Genomic DNA, 14050 nt, shown 5'->3' with positions numbered 1-14050 from the left:
TGAACTCAAGTTTTGGCAGTGTGGAACGTGAGGTGCCAGGGAGACATTCAGTGGAGATGAGTGGGTTTGGAGCCGAAGAGAAGTCTAAGAAGTCTAGAGGGATGGATCTGAGGATCCTGAGCAGACAGAAAGTGTCTGGGACTGGAGGGGGTGGGAATCACTGAGCAAGAGTGAGAAGAGGTGAGGGGCCCGGACAAACCCCTGGGACACCAATATTGAAGCGACCACAAATGGAGAAGCACCGAGAGAAAAGCTGAGGCAGGAGAGAGAGGAAGAAAACCGGAAACCACAATGCCCTTGAAGCCAAGTGGTGGGGGAGGCATTTCAAAGAGGGAGTGGCACCAGGGTCCGATCCGCTGAGGGGTCAGAAGGGTCAGGACAGAAAAGGGCCAGTTTGGTTTAGCAGGAAGAGCGTGTGCAGGGAAGGGGGCAGAAGACAGAAAACAGGACCCAGCAGGTGCATTCAACTAACCATTGTTGGTTGACCACTTGTAATATGACCAGACCATGTTATGACTGTGGTTCTGGGATACGGATAAGGTTCCTGCACCTTTGCAGCTGGTGTTCTAACAGGCTGAGGAGTAAATGGGAAGAACAAAAGTAGAAATGATGAAAGCAGGTAACACTTTTTAGGAGTTGTCTATGAAAGGAAGGCAAGAAAGAAGGTGGTAACTCGAAGAAGCGAGGAGTCAAGAGAGGGCTTATTTTTAAGATGGAAAACACTTATGCGTGCGTAACTGTTGATGGGAAAGAGCCAGTCATGTGGCAAAGGATCAGACAAGCCCAAGAGGAAGATGGGGGCTCCTGTCAAGGTCAGGGGGGACTTAAGTGCAGAGCCCAGGTCGATAGTCCTATAGTCACCCTGGTCAGACTGGCCTTTCCATTGTAACAGGACAGAAATGGTGAGGAAGGGTTTGGGCAGATAGGTTTTGTTGAGGTTTGTTTTAGGGAGAGAAGCAGTAAGAAATCTCATTTCTGATGGATTTCATGTTCCAGCTGAAGTAAGAGGTGAGGTTCTCTGCTGAGTAAGAGGAAATGAGGCAGGACAGAGATGCTTAGCAAGGAATCTTGCTGTTCGATTGCCATAAATAAATGACCGCGGGATCGGGGTGAGTTGGTGACTCTCGGTCTGAGAATCTCAGTCTGCAGTGTAGAGATGTTTCTGGTCTCTAGAGCCTGAGTTTAAAATGTCAGCATCTCTTCTAGGGTTTAAGGGTCTAAGACTGTTGGTATCAGGGAGATCACATGTGGGATTTGTTAGCCATTTCCCTGGGGGTTGTTTTGTTTTGTTTTTGTGTTTTACTTTTTAATATCCTGTAGTTTTGATAACTTTCTGGGAGGAAAAAAAATCAGGCAACGGAACACCATGAACCTGGCAGGCCCTGGGAAGATACTAAGACACCAAGGAGCCACTGAATGCCTTTTGGACCCAGACCCGTTTTTAAGTCACACATTCCATGTTGCTGAGCGTCCACCGTGCAGAGACCACGGATCGAAAGTGTGAGGAAGGCCCCGAGCCAGGCCGTCTGGGACCAGGACCAGGCTGTGATTGAAAGGCAGCTTTGTACTTACAACGGTTGGACTCCTGTTAGACCTGGCCCTGATCTAAAGTGAAGTGTCTTTGCCGTGGAAAGCTCATGAAGGTTTAGGAACTTGCCTTTAAACAGCAGGTGAACCTCTGTCGTTACGACGGAATTCTGGCTCGAGGTCTAGTTCATCCCAAGGCCAACTCAGACACCACTTTAGCTGAACTGCAAGACCATCTTGAAGTCTGCTTGCCAGCCGTAGCACCTAGCTCTTCTTCCCGGTCTTGGCTGGAGATAAGAGCAGCACTCGGAATGCCCCGGCCAGAACGGTACCTGTAAGCAAACTAATGCTGAACTGCAGTATAGTTACAGCACCTGTAGCACATGGAGAGCTTGCCCCCTCCTGGATGTGTTTAAATTGATTTCTGGAGTGCTCCAGGGCTGACTCTTGGACCCCTCTTTATCTATAGGCTATCTAGATTATTTCGTTCAGGGTCCTGCCTTTAAATACCGTCCGTAACTGACGGCCTCCAAATGAGGGTCCACAGCCCAGACGTCTGCCGTAGACTCCAGACTCACCTAGCCAGCATCCTTACCTGATTTGTCCATTTGGAATTCTAATGGGCATCTCCAATCCAATGGGGGGACACCCAGATGGAGCTCTTGCTTTTCCTTCCCCAACCTTCCCGCCTCCCCAGTCTCTTCATCTCAGGAAACAGGTGCACCACAGGACCAGTGGCTCAAGCCAAAAAACTCAGTGGTCGGCTTTGATTTCTCCCTTGTCCTCATGCCCACCAGGTGGTCCCTCACTAGATCCGTTTGTTTTATCTCCAGAACGCTCTCAAGTCAATCTGCTTCTACCCATTTCCACTATCCCGCCCTGGCCTGAGCCATTGCTGTCTCTTATTTGGATTACCACAGACTCTTGGCTTTGAACTTCTGCCCTTCCCTCTCCAGTCCACCCTCATCCGCATAGCCAGCCTGAGCCTCTGTCCTCCCTCTGCTCAGACCCTGTAATGGCTTCCCACTGCTCTTAGAACAAAACACCTGTTCCTCGCCATGACCCGGAATGACATCAGCGTTGCCTAATTTCCCAAACTCCCTTTATCCCCCTCCCCACCACTCTTACTGGCCTCCTTTCTGTTCCCTAAAACACCAAGCCCTCCTGCAGCCTACGGGCTTCCTCCAGCTCTGCATCCAGCTGGTTCGTTCTTATTCTTCGGCCTCCATTTGTCACCTCCTTGGAGGGGTTTCCTTGTCTAGTCCCGAATAAGTTTCTCCTAGGAGTCCTAGTTCATTAGCATGCTTTGTTTCTTCAGTACCTAGCCCAGTAAATGCTTGTACTGCTTTTATATGTTTTACTTCATTCTTTTTTTTAAGTTTATTTATTTATTTTGGAGGTGGGGGAGGAGCAGAGAGAGAGAATCCCAAGCAGGCTCCATGCTGTCAGCACAGAGCCCCATGAACTTGAACTCATGAACTGTGAGATCATGATCTGAGCCAAAAGCAAGAGTTGGACGCTTAACTGAGCCACCCAGGAGCCCCTCGTTTTACTTCATTCTTTCAAACAGTTACCGAGATTACCTATCATGTGATCCCCTCATGTGGCATGTCTGGGGATGTATAGAGAGCCAGAGAAAGTTCTCTGTGCCCTGGAGCTTACATTCAAATGGAGAAGATAGACAGTAAGACAGATAAAAAGCAAATAAATTATATAATGTCAGGTAAGGAATGTGCTCTGAAGAAAAACGGGGTAAGCAAATTGAGACAGGTGAAGCCAACAGCAGGCGGTGGAAGGATAGGGAAGGATGAATTACTGGAAAGAACGCATCACAAGTAAGTGGGCGGTGGGTACTTCGTTCAAATCGGTGTTGAAGAAATAAACTATTTTCGAGAAAGTGAATTTTGAGCCGTATCTCACTGCCTAAGTTCCAGGAGGATTAAAAGGTAAGCGTACAAATGAAACCATCAACCAGAGTAACATTCTAGTTACTCTAGTTAGTTACCCAACCTCTGGATGGGTAAGAATGGCCAAGTCCAAAAGTATGGGAAGAAACTCCATGAAATGATTGACGGACTCCATATAACTCATTATCTGGGGTATCAAAAGAAAATCAGGAAGTTAGGATGTGAACAAATTGAGGGAAATACTTGAGATAAATGGGAACCATAAAAAGGCTAATGATATGAATAGAGCACATGCCCTCAACTGTAAAGTTCTCTTTTCCTTGTGTTTTCATGTTTCTTGAAATTAGAATGTTCTTCATTCTCTGTGTACGTTTAATGCGGTCATGAAAAATGTTGAATCAGTGGTATATCTTACAAGTAATAGCATCTTATCATCAAAATGCAATTTTTTTAAGTTCATAAAAATTCATAGGAACATTAAAGTTCCTAGTAGAAAATGCTTCATTCATTGAACAGCCATCTGAGAGTTTATGATGTCGTGAGGGGGCGGGTAGAGAGTGGTAAACAAAATAGACAAGTGTGAAGTGCCTTCTCTAGGCCAGTCACTGCCTGGTGTCCTCTACACCACTTACATCCAAACTAAGATCAGCCGGGTTGTTTCGGCGAGAGTAAGTACCTTGGCCAATGCCGCTCAGTAGTTAAGTGATACAAGCGCGTCCAGCTCGAAGTCTGTGTGGCTCTAAACCCTGTGCACTTTCCTCAAATTACTGTGATTGTTGACCTAAGTGGGGTGTTCACACTCAGTCTTGCTGACAGAGCTGTTGTCCCCTGTGCCCTCCCTGCCTGTCACCTCCTCAACCCTAGATTTAGGACTCTGTCAAGGAACTGTTGGTGGCAATAGAAAGCATGACAGTGGGCGCCCCAGCCAGGACTGATGTCTTTTTAGCAAAGAATGAAGCCTTGCCGGGGAGCCTGGGTGGCTCAGTCGGTTAAGCGTCCAACTTCAGCTCAGGTCATGATCTCGTGGTTCCTGAGTTTGAGCCCCATGTCTGGCTCTGTGCTGACAGCTCAGAGCCTGGAGCCTGTTTCAGAGTCTGTGTCTCCCTCTCTCTGCCCCTTTCCCACTCGCGCACTGTCTCTCGCTCTGAAAAATAAACAAACGGTAAAAAAAAAATTGAAAACAGAATAAGATTTTGCCAACAAGACACATTAAAAAAAAAGTCTAAGTCTACATTATTTACATGCCCTCCTGTATGCTTTTTAAACTTGTGCTAAATAATATATATCGTTTAAATGTCAACGAACATTTTTAGCAATAAAACAATGAACAATTCCCAGCCATAGATTTTGGGAAGGACGGGAAGAAAAAAGAATAAGCTGTACGCTGGTCTCAAAGTCTGAGGGAAACATAATGAGAGCAATCCCAAGTTGGGGGTCTCTGGAAGCAGAACTCACGCTGGGGAATTCTTGTGCAAGTGATTTGTTGGGCGAGCACTCTCAGGGAGAGGGGAGGAGAGCCATGGAGGGAGGGGAGAGAAGGTAAGCAAGGAGGTTGTCTCCACTGGAGACTAGCTTCCACCCGACCCCACAGGGAGCTCTGGATTTCTATCCAGAGCAACCCCACCCTGCGGCAGGGGACCTGATCTTTTCATACCCCTGTGTCAGCCAGCCATTGTCTGCGTGCCACCTGGGGCTCTGGTGTGGCTCCTCTAACCCAAAGTGGCTGGGGGCAATTTTCCCTGAGGGGGAGGCAGCTTTGAGCCATTAATGGCCAACTTCCTGCACCTAGGGACAGGTGCACTACCCAGTAGAGGGTCTGAGTAGGACACACAACAGCTTCCACTGCAGAAATCCAAAAAAAATTTAATTTGGGAGATCATCGAGTGATAGATTGTGACACATAACAGGACCCTCTGACTAGATGTGCTATTAAACACAGGATTTGTTATCAAGGAACTTCTTGATTTTTATTTTGCGTTAGGGTATTAAAGTATTACATCAGCTTTGCTAGAAGGGAAATTTTTTCTAAGGAAGGCATCATGGCAGGTATGTTCCACAAAGGCTAAGAAGGTTTTTATGGAAAATTTTAAGGTATTATTGGGGGAAAAAAGGAAAAGAGGATTAGGCATATAATTGGAAACAGGTTTCAAAAACTAGCTTATATGATACCAACCTTGTCAGAAGAATGACACTGAATTCCTACAGCAAATAGATATTTTTCTCCTAGATTTTTCTAAAGCTATTTTACACGTTGGTATTTTCCTATAAATACTTTTTTTTTTTTTTTTTTTTGCTAACAGTGCTTTGCATAGAATGTTCAACTATATGATGATGGATACGTGTCATATATGTGTGTGTGTGTGTGTATACACAGCATTAGACAAATATATTTGTCAAAACCCCTAGCATGTACAGCCCAAGTGTGAACTCTAATGTAAACTATGGGCTTTGAGTGATAATGATGCATCATTGGAGGTTCATGGATGGTAAAAATGCACCACACTGGCACAGGATGATAGCGGGGGATGCCGTGTGTGTTGGGGCAAAGGGACTACAGCAACTGCACATTCTGCTCCATTTTGCTGTGAACTTAAAACTGCTCTAGGGGCGCCTGGGTGGCTCAGTGGGTTAAGCGGCCGACTTCGGCTCAGGTCGTGATCTCACGGTTTGTGAGTTCGAGCCCCGCGTCGGGCTGTGTGCTGACAGCTCAGAGCCTGGAGCCTGTTTCGGATTCTGTGTCTCCCTCTCTCTGACCCTCCCCTGTTCATGCTTTGTCTCTCTCTGTCTCAAAAATAAATAAAAACGTTAAAAAAAAATTTAAAAAAAACTGCTCTAAAAAATAAAGTCTATTGTTTTGTGCTGATCTAGCCTATCGATAGTAATGCCAGGGGCTAGAAATGCCTTGAAGGCACTCACCTGGGTCCCAGTGAACCTCCTCTCCCCCTTTCAAAATCGGCATTACTACTGGGCCCACCCTTGTGGATCTTATTATGATTGCCAGACGCCCTTGAGCAACAACCATCAGGAAACTTTGAAAATATAAAGGTTTATTACTTACAAGACCCGGAAATTGCACGGCACACCTGAGGCTATCCAGTGAGGTCGAGATGTTGTGGGGGGAGAGGGGGAGCGTGCCGGCATCCATGGGCCTGGGATTCTGCTTTTATTGGGGTCAAGCGAGGGGATCCAGGGTTTCACGGGCTTATTCTTTATTGGTGAATTTAAGACGTAAGGGCAGGAATTTAAAGCATGGGGAAGAGAAATGACAAGTGGCCCAAATGGTCAGTTATGAAATCAACTAAGATCTCTGAAACAGAAGAGCCTTAGTGGTGGGGAAGGTGGTCTGGTTCTTTATCTATTCCTGTGGCTGGCAATGTGTTTATTCAAGATAGTTTTCTTGGAAGTGGACGATGCCTCTTTGAAAGAGCTGCTGGGCAATCGAAGCTTACTGTGCATGCTTTTACTACATCTGTTTCTATATGTATAAAACTACACAGCTGACTCTCCTGCTTAACATTTCCTGTTCCTAAAGAGCAGGTGATGCCCTGGTGACATCTTTAAAAAATTTTCTCTCCACCTAGGGACGCCTGGGTGCCTCAGTCAGGTGAGCATCGGACTTCGGCTCAGGTCATGATCTCACGGATCGTGTGTTTGAGCCCCACATCGGGCCCTGTGCTGAGAGCTCAGAGCCCGAAACCTTCTTCAGATTCTGTGTCTCCCTCTCTCTCTGCCCCGTCCCCATTTGTGTGCGTGCTCTCTCTCTCTTCTCTCTCAAAAATAAAGAGGTACACGTTTAAAAATAAGTAATAAATAAACAATAAAAAATTCTCCCCACCTAGACATCCATTCCCAGAATCTCTGGTGTAATTTGTCTAGCAGGTGGGAAAGTAAGTTTGGAAATGCCATGCTGACAAGGCCACTGGTACCTCAGAGGGTCCATCATGGAGGATGGTTAACATGATCAGAATATTCTGTGACCACAACTTCTTGAGCAAGCAATATCCAAAACCAGGGTATTTGGTTTAAAGGTTTTCTTATATTTGTTTGCACAGAGTTCAGGAACACATTCCAAGCTCAAATACAATAAGAATCGGGTAAATAGCATCCGTCAAGGATATAATCTGCTCCTTCAATACTTTTGTTCATAACATAGAATTCGCTCTGTTCAAGGAAGGGTACCTCCATAACACGTAGACGGTTTTTCAGGTTATGGGTGCACATGCACGCGTGCGTGGTCACGCACACGCGGGCATGCACACACACCCCTTCCTTAAAGAAAGAAAGAAACCATCACCCACCCCCCTACAAAGTGGCTGACTCATTTCCAGAATGCCTGTCGCCGTCATTGAGATTCAGCCTACAAGTAAAATGTAACCTGTTGAGGTTTTAACCAAAACTTCTTAGAATCATCTTCTGATATTAACATAAAAAGCTTATTGGGTTTTTCTCTCTGACTTTAACCCCACCGGGCAGGGATCTCCCCTACAAGAAGGTATTTCAAACCAAAGCTAATAGGGATGAAAATGAAAACTAATAACCGTGATCAAATTACAGTGAGGTTTACCCCGTAAGCTGCTTAGCGTTTCTATAGAAACGTATCTGCCAAGTTTCGTCTTGGAAGTACGATTCCTGGGAGATGGGACCACATCTCTCACGTGGGTTGTCTTTCCCCCTCCACAGGCCTTGAACCGGGGCATTGCTGCTGTTAAGGAAGATGCGGTGGAAATGCTGGCCAGCTACGGGCTGGCGTACTCACTCATGAAGTTCTTCACGGGTCCCATGAGTGACTTTAAAAACGTGGGCCTGGTGTTTGTGAACAGCAAGCGAGACAGGACCAAGGCTGTCCTGTGCATGGTCGTGGCCGGTGCCATCGCCGCCGTCTTCCACACCCTGATAGGTAAGGCTGCCGACCGCCCTGTCGTCTGTTGTTCCTTTCCATCGATTCGAACATTCGCGATTTCTTTGGCAATTACCAAACATCTGTCATGAAAAGTTTCAAGGGCTGAAAGGAATGGAGTTTGTGTTCCTAGCGCAAGAAAAGAAAATGTGTTTTCTCTGGGAAGCCCTCATTGTAATTTCTTGACTCCCAAACCCTGGGTCAGAGAGCAGATCATTTCCGTCAGTTCAACGAAATGGCCCGTGCTTCCTGAGAGAGACACGTTACTACAGAGACTCAACCTTCAACAGAAAAATAGAACGGTTGTTATGTAGGATTAATGCTCATCGGCAGAGAGAACAAATGAGATTGTTTAACATATTAAAATTAACTTATTTGAGGACCTCGTTATTCTAATCATATTCAAAGACAAGACTAAATACTGTGGCATAACATTCTTTCCGTGAAAAAAGGCCGCATCATATATATAGCGACTAGCGTGCGGGTTTCACCGAGACCTTGGAAAAGCACTTGCTTGGGAGGCCGAGTCCTGCTTCTGCCTTCTTGGTGGTGATAAAATTCTAAGAGCATGACTTCTGAGCTCCTCCTCGGCTTTTAAAACAGCTCAGCTTAGGAGGCATAAAAACTGAGTGGCACATGTATTGAGCCCAGTTGCATAAAACCCGTGAATAACAGCTCGTAAACCCATTGTGTGCCTTCAAAACAGCACTGGCTCTATGAGAATCATGAATGTCAGTGGTGAATAAAGGAGCCAGAAGATTAACCCAAACCCTTCACCTTGTATTCAGACGGCAGCTAATGTTTACTTACATGACTGTGAAAGTAAAGGGTGGGAGGCCTTTTGGGTTTTCCTTTTGAATGTAGCCCAGAGGCTTGTGCTGAGAGCAGTGTGAGACAATGAGAAGGTGCTGCTAGGGTCCGGGTGTTCAGCCAAAGTGTTGGTATTGACCATTTAATTTGGGCTGGGGGCTTCAGGGCCTGGGGTTGGGCGGAGGAGATGCTCTTTTTCCTTCAGCTCAGGCCCTGAATGCTAACTCGTGGACTGTGCTTTGAAGAAAGCTTCGGCAGCTAGATTTGATCTGGACCATTTTCAAAGATGGCGTATGCCTTTGAGAAAATTCCATACAGGAAATGAGTAGGTCTAGGGGCACCTGGGTCTGCTGAGCATCCGACTCTCGGTTTCGGGTCAGGTTAGGATCTCACAGTTCATGAGTTGAGTTCGAGCCCCACGTCGGGCTCTGCGCTGACGGTGCGGAGCCTGCTTGGGATTCTCTCCCTCTCTATCTGCCCCTCTCTGCTTCCTAAAATAAAGACAAGCAAGACAGAGAGAAATAAATAGGTCTAGATAAATTTTTGTTTCAATGGGTAAATCAGTTCCCTTTGGCCACCAGTTTTTATTTGGGTTTCGGAATAACCCTAACATTCCCTGTTTTTGTCATAGCTGAACAAGACTTCGGTACTGAAGGCTAATTACTAGCCGTCAGTAGTCATGGAAGAAAAAAGCTGAGTGTCCTGTGTTATCGAAACTGTTACAAGGAACAAGGGATCATTGACATAAAAATCAGCCTCATTTTTCAAATGCAACCTAAAATTTTCAATTTTAAAATCGATAAAAATCTTAGATTTGAATCAGAATGGTTCCGCATCCCAGATGTATTTAACGATTGTTTTGCGTAGACACTTGGAATTTTGTTGGACTGACAGACTTCGAAGTCTAGAGGATCCACCGGCCCAGGAGTTCGAGTCTGTTCTGTGTGCCCCAGAGCCTGGCTCTACATCTCCACGTTGCAGAAGGCTTGGGAGTATTTCTAGCTTCTTTGTTAGAAGTTGCCAATAAGTGTCTCATTTTAGCTAAATTGTAGCCACTACTGTTGTCTTGGGCTCATGGATGAGACATCACTTTTTTAAATGGCAGGGCGTGGGATTTGCCACACCAAACCTTAATTTAGGCCAGTGGTCAGGGTGTAGGTGTTTTCCACCTCCCCCTCTTAATTAATCTATAAAAGAGAGGAAAACTTGCTGACCCTGTATGTGGGTTCATTGGAGTCCTAGTTAATTTCACGTGCGTGAAGTTAGATTTGCCTGACCTCCTAATTCCCACCGACGGAGACACCACTGCTGTGGATGTTTTATTTCCTTACGCATCTATTCTCAACAGTGCCCTGGAAGGCGTCTTGCGTGTTCCAGCCTGGGCAGTCAGCAGAGCTCAGGGGAACAAGTTCCTATGCTCCTATGGGGAGCAATTGAAGTAACTTCTAGAGTGGTTCCATTTGTCAGTCTTCCCCTCTCGGTAAGCTTCTCCATTATTCATGGATTATAGACCAGCCCTGTAAAGGTAAAAGGGTACAACTTGATATAATTTAAACCAGCAAGGGTGCTAGAAATGGACAGTTTCAGCACAGTCACGAAGTGTATGACGAGATAACAAACCACCCCAATACTCAGTGACTCAAAACAGCATTTATTCTTGGCTCACCAGACCATGGGCCATCTGGGTGGTTCTTTTGGACTTGGTGGCTCATGCCTTTGTGGTCAGTGGAGACTCAGGGGGAGGCTCTGCTGATCTTGGTGGGCTCACTGGGGGACGTCAGCCAATAGTAGGCTGCTCCAGATGGCCTCCGATGGGACAGCTGAGCCCTCTTCCACCAGCCTGAGCTTGTGTGCACAGCTGTGGCAATAACCCAAGTGAGAAGATAGAGACCCACAAGGCCTTTTGAGGCCAAGAATTGGAAGGGGCACCGTCACGGCCCCTGCACGTGACTGGCCAAGACAAATCCCAGGCCAGCCCACGTTCAAAGGGGTAGGGAATATAGACTCCAACTTTTCACCGGAGGAACTACAAAATCACATAGCAGATAAGGGATATAAGGAGGAGAGAAGAATCAGGGACATTTTGCAATCAGTCTCCCCCAAACACTTCTTTGGGAGATGGTGGATTCGTGCATTTATTCAGTCAACATGTATTGAACACCTACAGTGGGCTAGATCCTGGGCATTCAGATATGAATAAGGCATGTTCTTTAGAGAGAAGCAAGATATCGTACAGTAAATTATTACAAATTCCACTCCACGGAGTCTTGATACCGATGAGATAGAATTCATGTTCTTGTGTTAAGATTTCACATTTACTTTACTGACTTTATGCACGGGTTTATGATACATCTCTAAGGCCTGAGCAGTGTTTGTACCTCCCACGCCCAAATCTTTCAGGTAAATGTTGCACAGTGCAGATTCTAGAGGGCTGTGTCCTATGTCCCTGTTCCAGCCCCCACGTAGGTAACCAGCCTCTTCACAGTGGAGTTAGCTGGCATAGTGCCTGATGCAGATGTCATTCACCCGCATGTGTTGAGGTGACTTAAATACTGGCCATAAAAGCACACACTTTGAAATGATTCATTAGAAGCACAGGGGTCAAGTTACCTGCCGTGTGAAAAGCCTAGTAAATAGCGAACCTAGCAACCTAATCAGTACAAGTAAGACTTTTAAGCATGGGAACTTGGGAATTTGAATGAGAATAAGGGTTCTCAAATTTGCCTCTTGGAAATACACATATTGTCATGTTACTTGATTGGGAGGAGGGCTGTCTGCTCAGTTCCCATGGGAAAATCTAGGTATATAGACTTGTTTGGATTCATATTAATATTTCGTGGCATTTTGCAACAAGTGCTAGTTAAGTCCTGGATGACTAAGCTTGAAGAGCCACTGATTCTCGACAGGGGTCCATCACGCTGGTGGGCCGAGGGCAGGAGAGCTAGGGATCTGAATGACCCTTCCGGTTTCTTCTTGTTTGGGTGGGGTCAAAAGCTGCCTGCCTATAAAAGGGCCAAGGCCAAGTCCTTCTGCTGCAGCCACCCCATGAAATCTGTTTACATCTCTTCAAAAGCCTTGTTGAGTTCTTCCTTTTAACGTTCTGCTCTTCATCAGGAGTATGAGCTGTTTCAGAACAATCCAGGTAGGGCAGTTTATAGAAGCTGAGGGGTAGGAAAGGTGAAGGCGGCCAGCCTGGTAATTATGGACTCTATGCAAAGCACTTGAAACAAATTACCCCCAGCGGACAACTCCAGCCAGGAACTGCTCAGGGGCACAGGAGGGAGGGAGGGAGGGGGAATTGGGTGAAAAACAGCTGCTGGGATTTTATATTCCCAACTCACAGGGTGGAAACAACAGCCTTTGTAGTTACAATCAGACTCTTCTCTGTGTGGGGGAGGAGGAGGAGGAGGAGAGGTAAGAAGTAGCTGAAGGAGGAGAAGTAAAAACAAGCCAAAGGGGCCTCCAGCCCCTAGGTCCCAAAGTCCCCTGGAGCCTGGAGGCCGGGAGGGAGGAGCCCAGCACCAGCTGCCTGCTGAGAAAAGCAAGGGAGTGGGAGGGGCAGAGAGGCCTGGTCCTGGCAGAGGCAGAAAGCCTGGCAACTGAGCTCACCACCCAGCCGTCCTTCTGTCCACTCTCCATTGTCCTGCATCAAGGCGCTATTTTTGATACTTTCGTTGAAGGAGTCTAATAGGGGGGCGCCCGGGTGGCCCAGTCCGTGAAGGGTCCGAGCCCGGCTCAGGTCATGATCTCACAGTTCATGGGTTCGATCCCCGCATCTGACTCCATGCCGACGGCGCGGAGCCTGCTTGGGATCTTCTCACTCCCTCTCTTTGTCCCTCCCTCATTCTCTCTCTCTCAGAAACAAATAAACATTATAAATTAAATAAATAAATAAATAAATACCTAATAGATACCTTTAGATCAACGTACAGAAGGTGGAGAAGCTGACTTATATTGATCTCTGCCCCCGGGGCCTCCTCCCAAGCGCTCAAACTCACAGGTCCCAGGGAGGAAAAGAATTCTGGCTCCTGTTTTCCTGGAGGCCGCCCGTGTGACTCTGCCAGGGCCGTCCTAACAACGCGGCACAGACCGGGAGGCCAAGACCACAGAAACGCACGGTCTCCCAGTTCACGAGGCTGCACGATGAAGCCGGCAGTACGGCAGCTCCCTTCTGGGACTCTCTCCTGGCCTCCGTGGTTTGAGGGCGACCTGGGGCTTCCTGCGGCTGCAGGGACATCACCCCCATCTCCAGCTTCATGTCTGCGTGGCGCTCTCCCTGTGCGCGTCCACCTCTGGGTCCACATTTCCCCTTTTTAGAAGGACCCCAGGCATACTGCGTTGGGAGCCACACCCCCCCCCCCCCCCCCCCCCCCGCTCCCGTGTGACCTCATCTTACCAAATTATATCTGCGGTGGCCCTGTCGCCAATCAGGTCCCGTTCTGCCGTCCTGGGGAGGGGACTCTACATACGAATTCAAGGGGACACGCAGCTCTGCCCGGCACCCCGCCCCTCTGGATCTCGGCCTTCCCCGGTCTCAGAGTCCAGTCAAGTGCACTCTGGCATTGTCTGTGGGCTCTAACCTTTACCCCAGAATGTCAGCCCCGTGAGCTATTCATAGCCGCCCGGCGCCTGCCGCTGGCACCGCATTGCTCTGCTCACCCAGCCCAGCTGTCCTCACCCGCCAGGAGGGGGCACTCTGCAGGCAGGGGCTGGGTCGCCTCCTGGTAGGTCCCAGCACAGTGGTCGATTCCCGACCGAATGAAACAAACATACAGATAAACAGCAGGAACAACGAACTCCGAGACAAAACTTCTAAGTTTCGGCGCCCCGAGTAAGCCACTCATTCCCGTGAGCAAGGGACATCTTCATCCTGGCCTTGTGTTTCCGTCTGTCTTGCCGTCAGACGTCG

General features: G+C 47.5%; 1 protein-coding gene and 1 long non-coding RNA gene across 3 annotated transcripts in view; one reads left to right on the top strand and one right to left on the bottom strand.

Moving 5' to 3' along the window:
• The window catches only part of ANKH (ANKH inorganic pyrophosphate transport regulator), a 139128-nt gene that overhangs the window by 73769 nt on the left and 51309 nt on the right, over window positions 1–14050 (top strand). For both annotated transcript variants that reach the window (XM_086676329.1, XM_086676327.1), the window contains exon 2: window positions 8115–8331. In XM_086676329.1, the coding sequence (XP_086532455.1) occupies window positions 8115–8331 (217 nt within the window). The remainder of the gene's footprint in view (window positions 1–8114; window positions 8332–14050) is intronic.
• Window positions 7451–14019, bottom strand: LOC147584026 (uncharacterized). The gene is made up of 2 exons (XR_015240552.1): window positions 13538–14019; window positions 7451–10658 (listed from the first exon to the last, which is right to left on the bottom strand). It is a non-coding gene; the product is annotated as an uncharacterized LOC147584026 (long non-coding RNA).

The sequence above is a fragment of the Puma concolor genome, chromosome A1, assembly GCF_028749965.1.
Source record: "Puma concolor isolate L17-30 chromosome A1, mPumCon1.1.hap2, whole genome shotgun sequence".
NCBI classification, from domain to species: Eukaryota; Metazoa; Chordata; class Mammalia; order Carnivora; family Felidae; genus Puma; species Puma concolor.
Note: the sequence above shows the minus strand (reverse complement) of the source record. Positions and strands in the feature narration are given on the sequence as shown.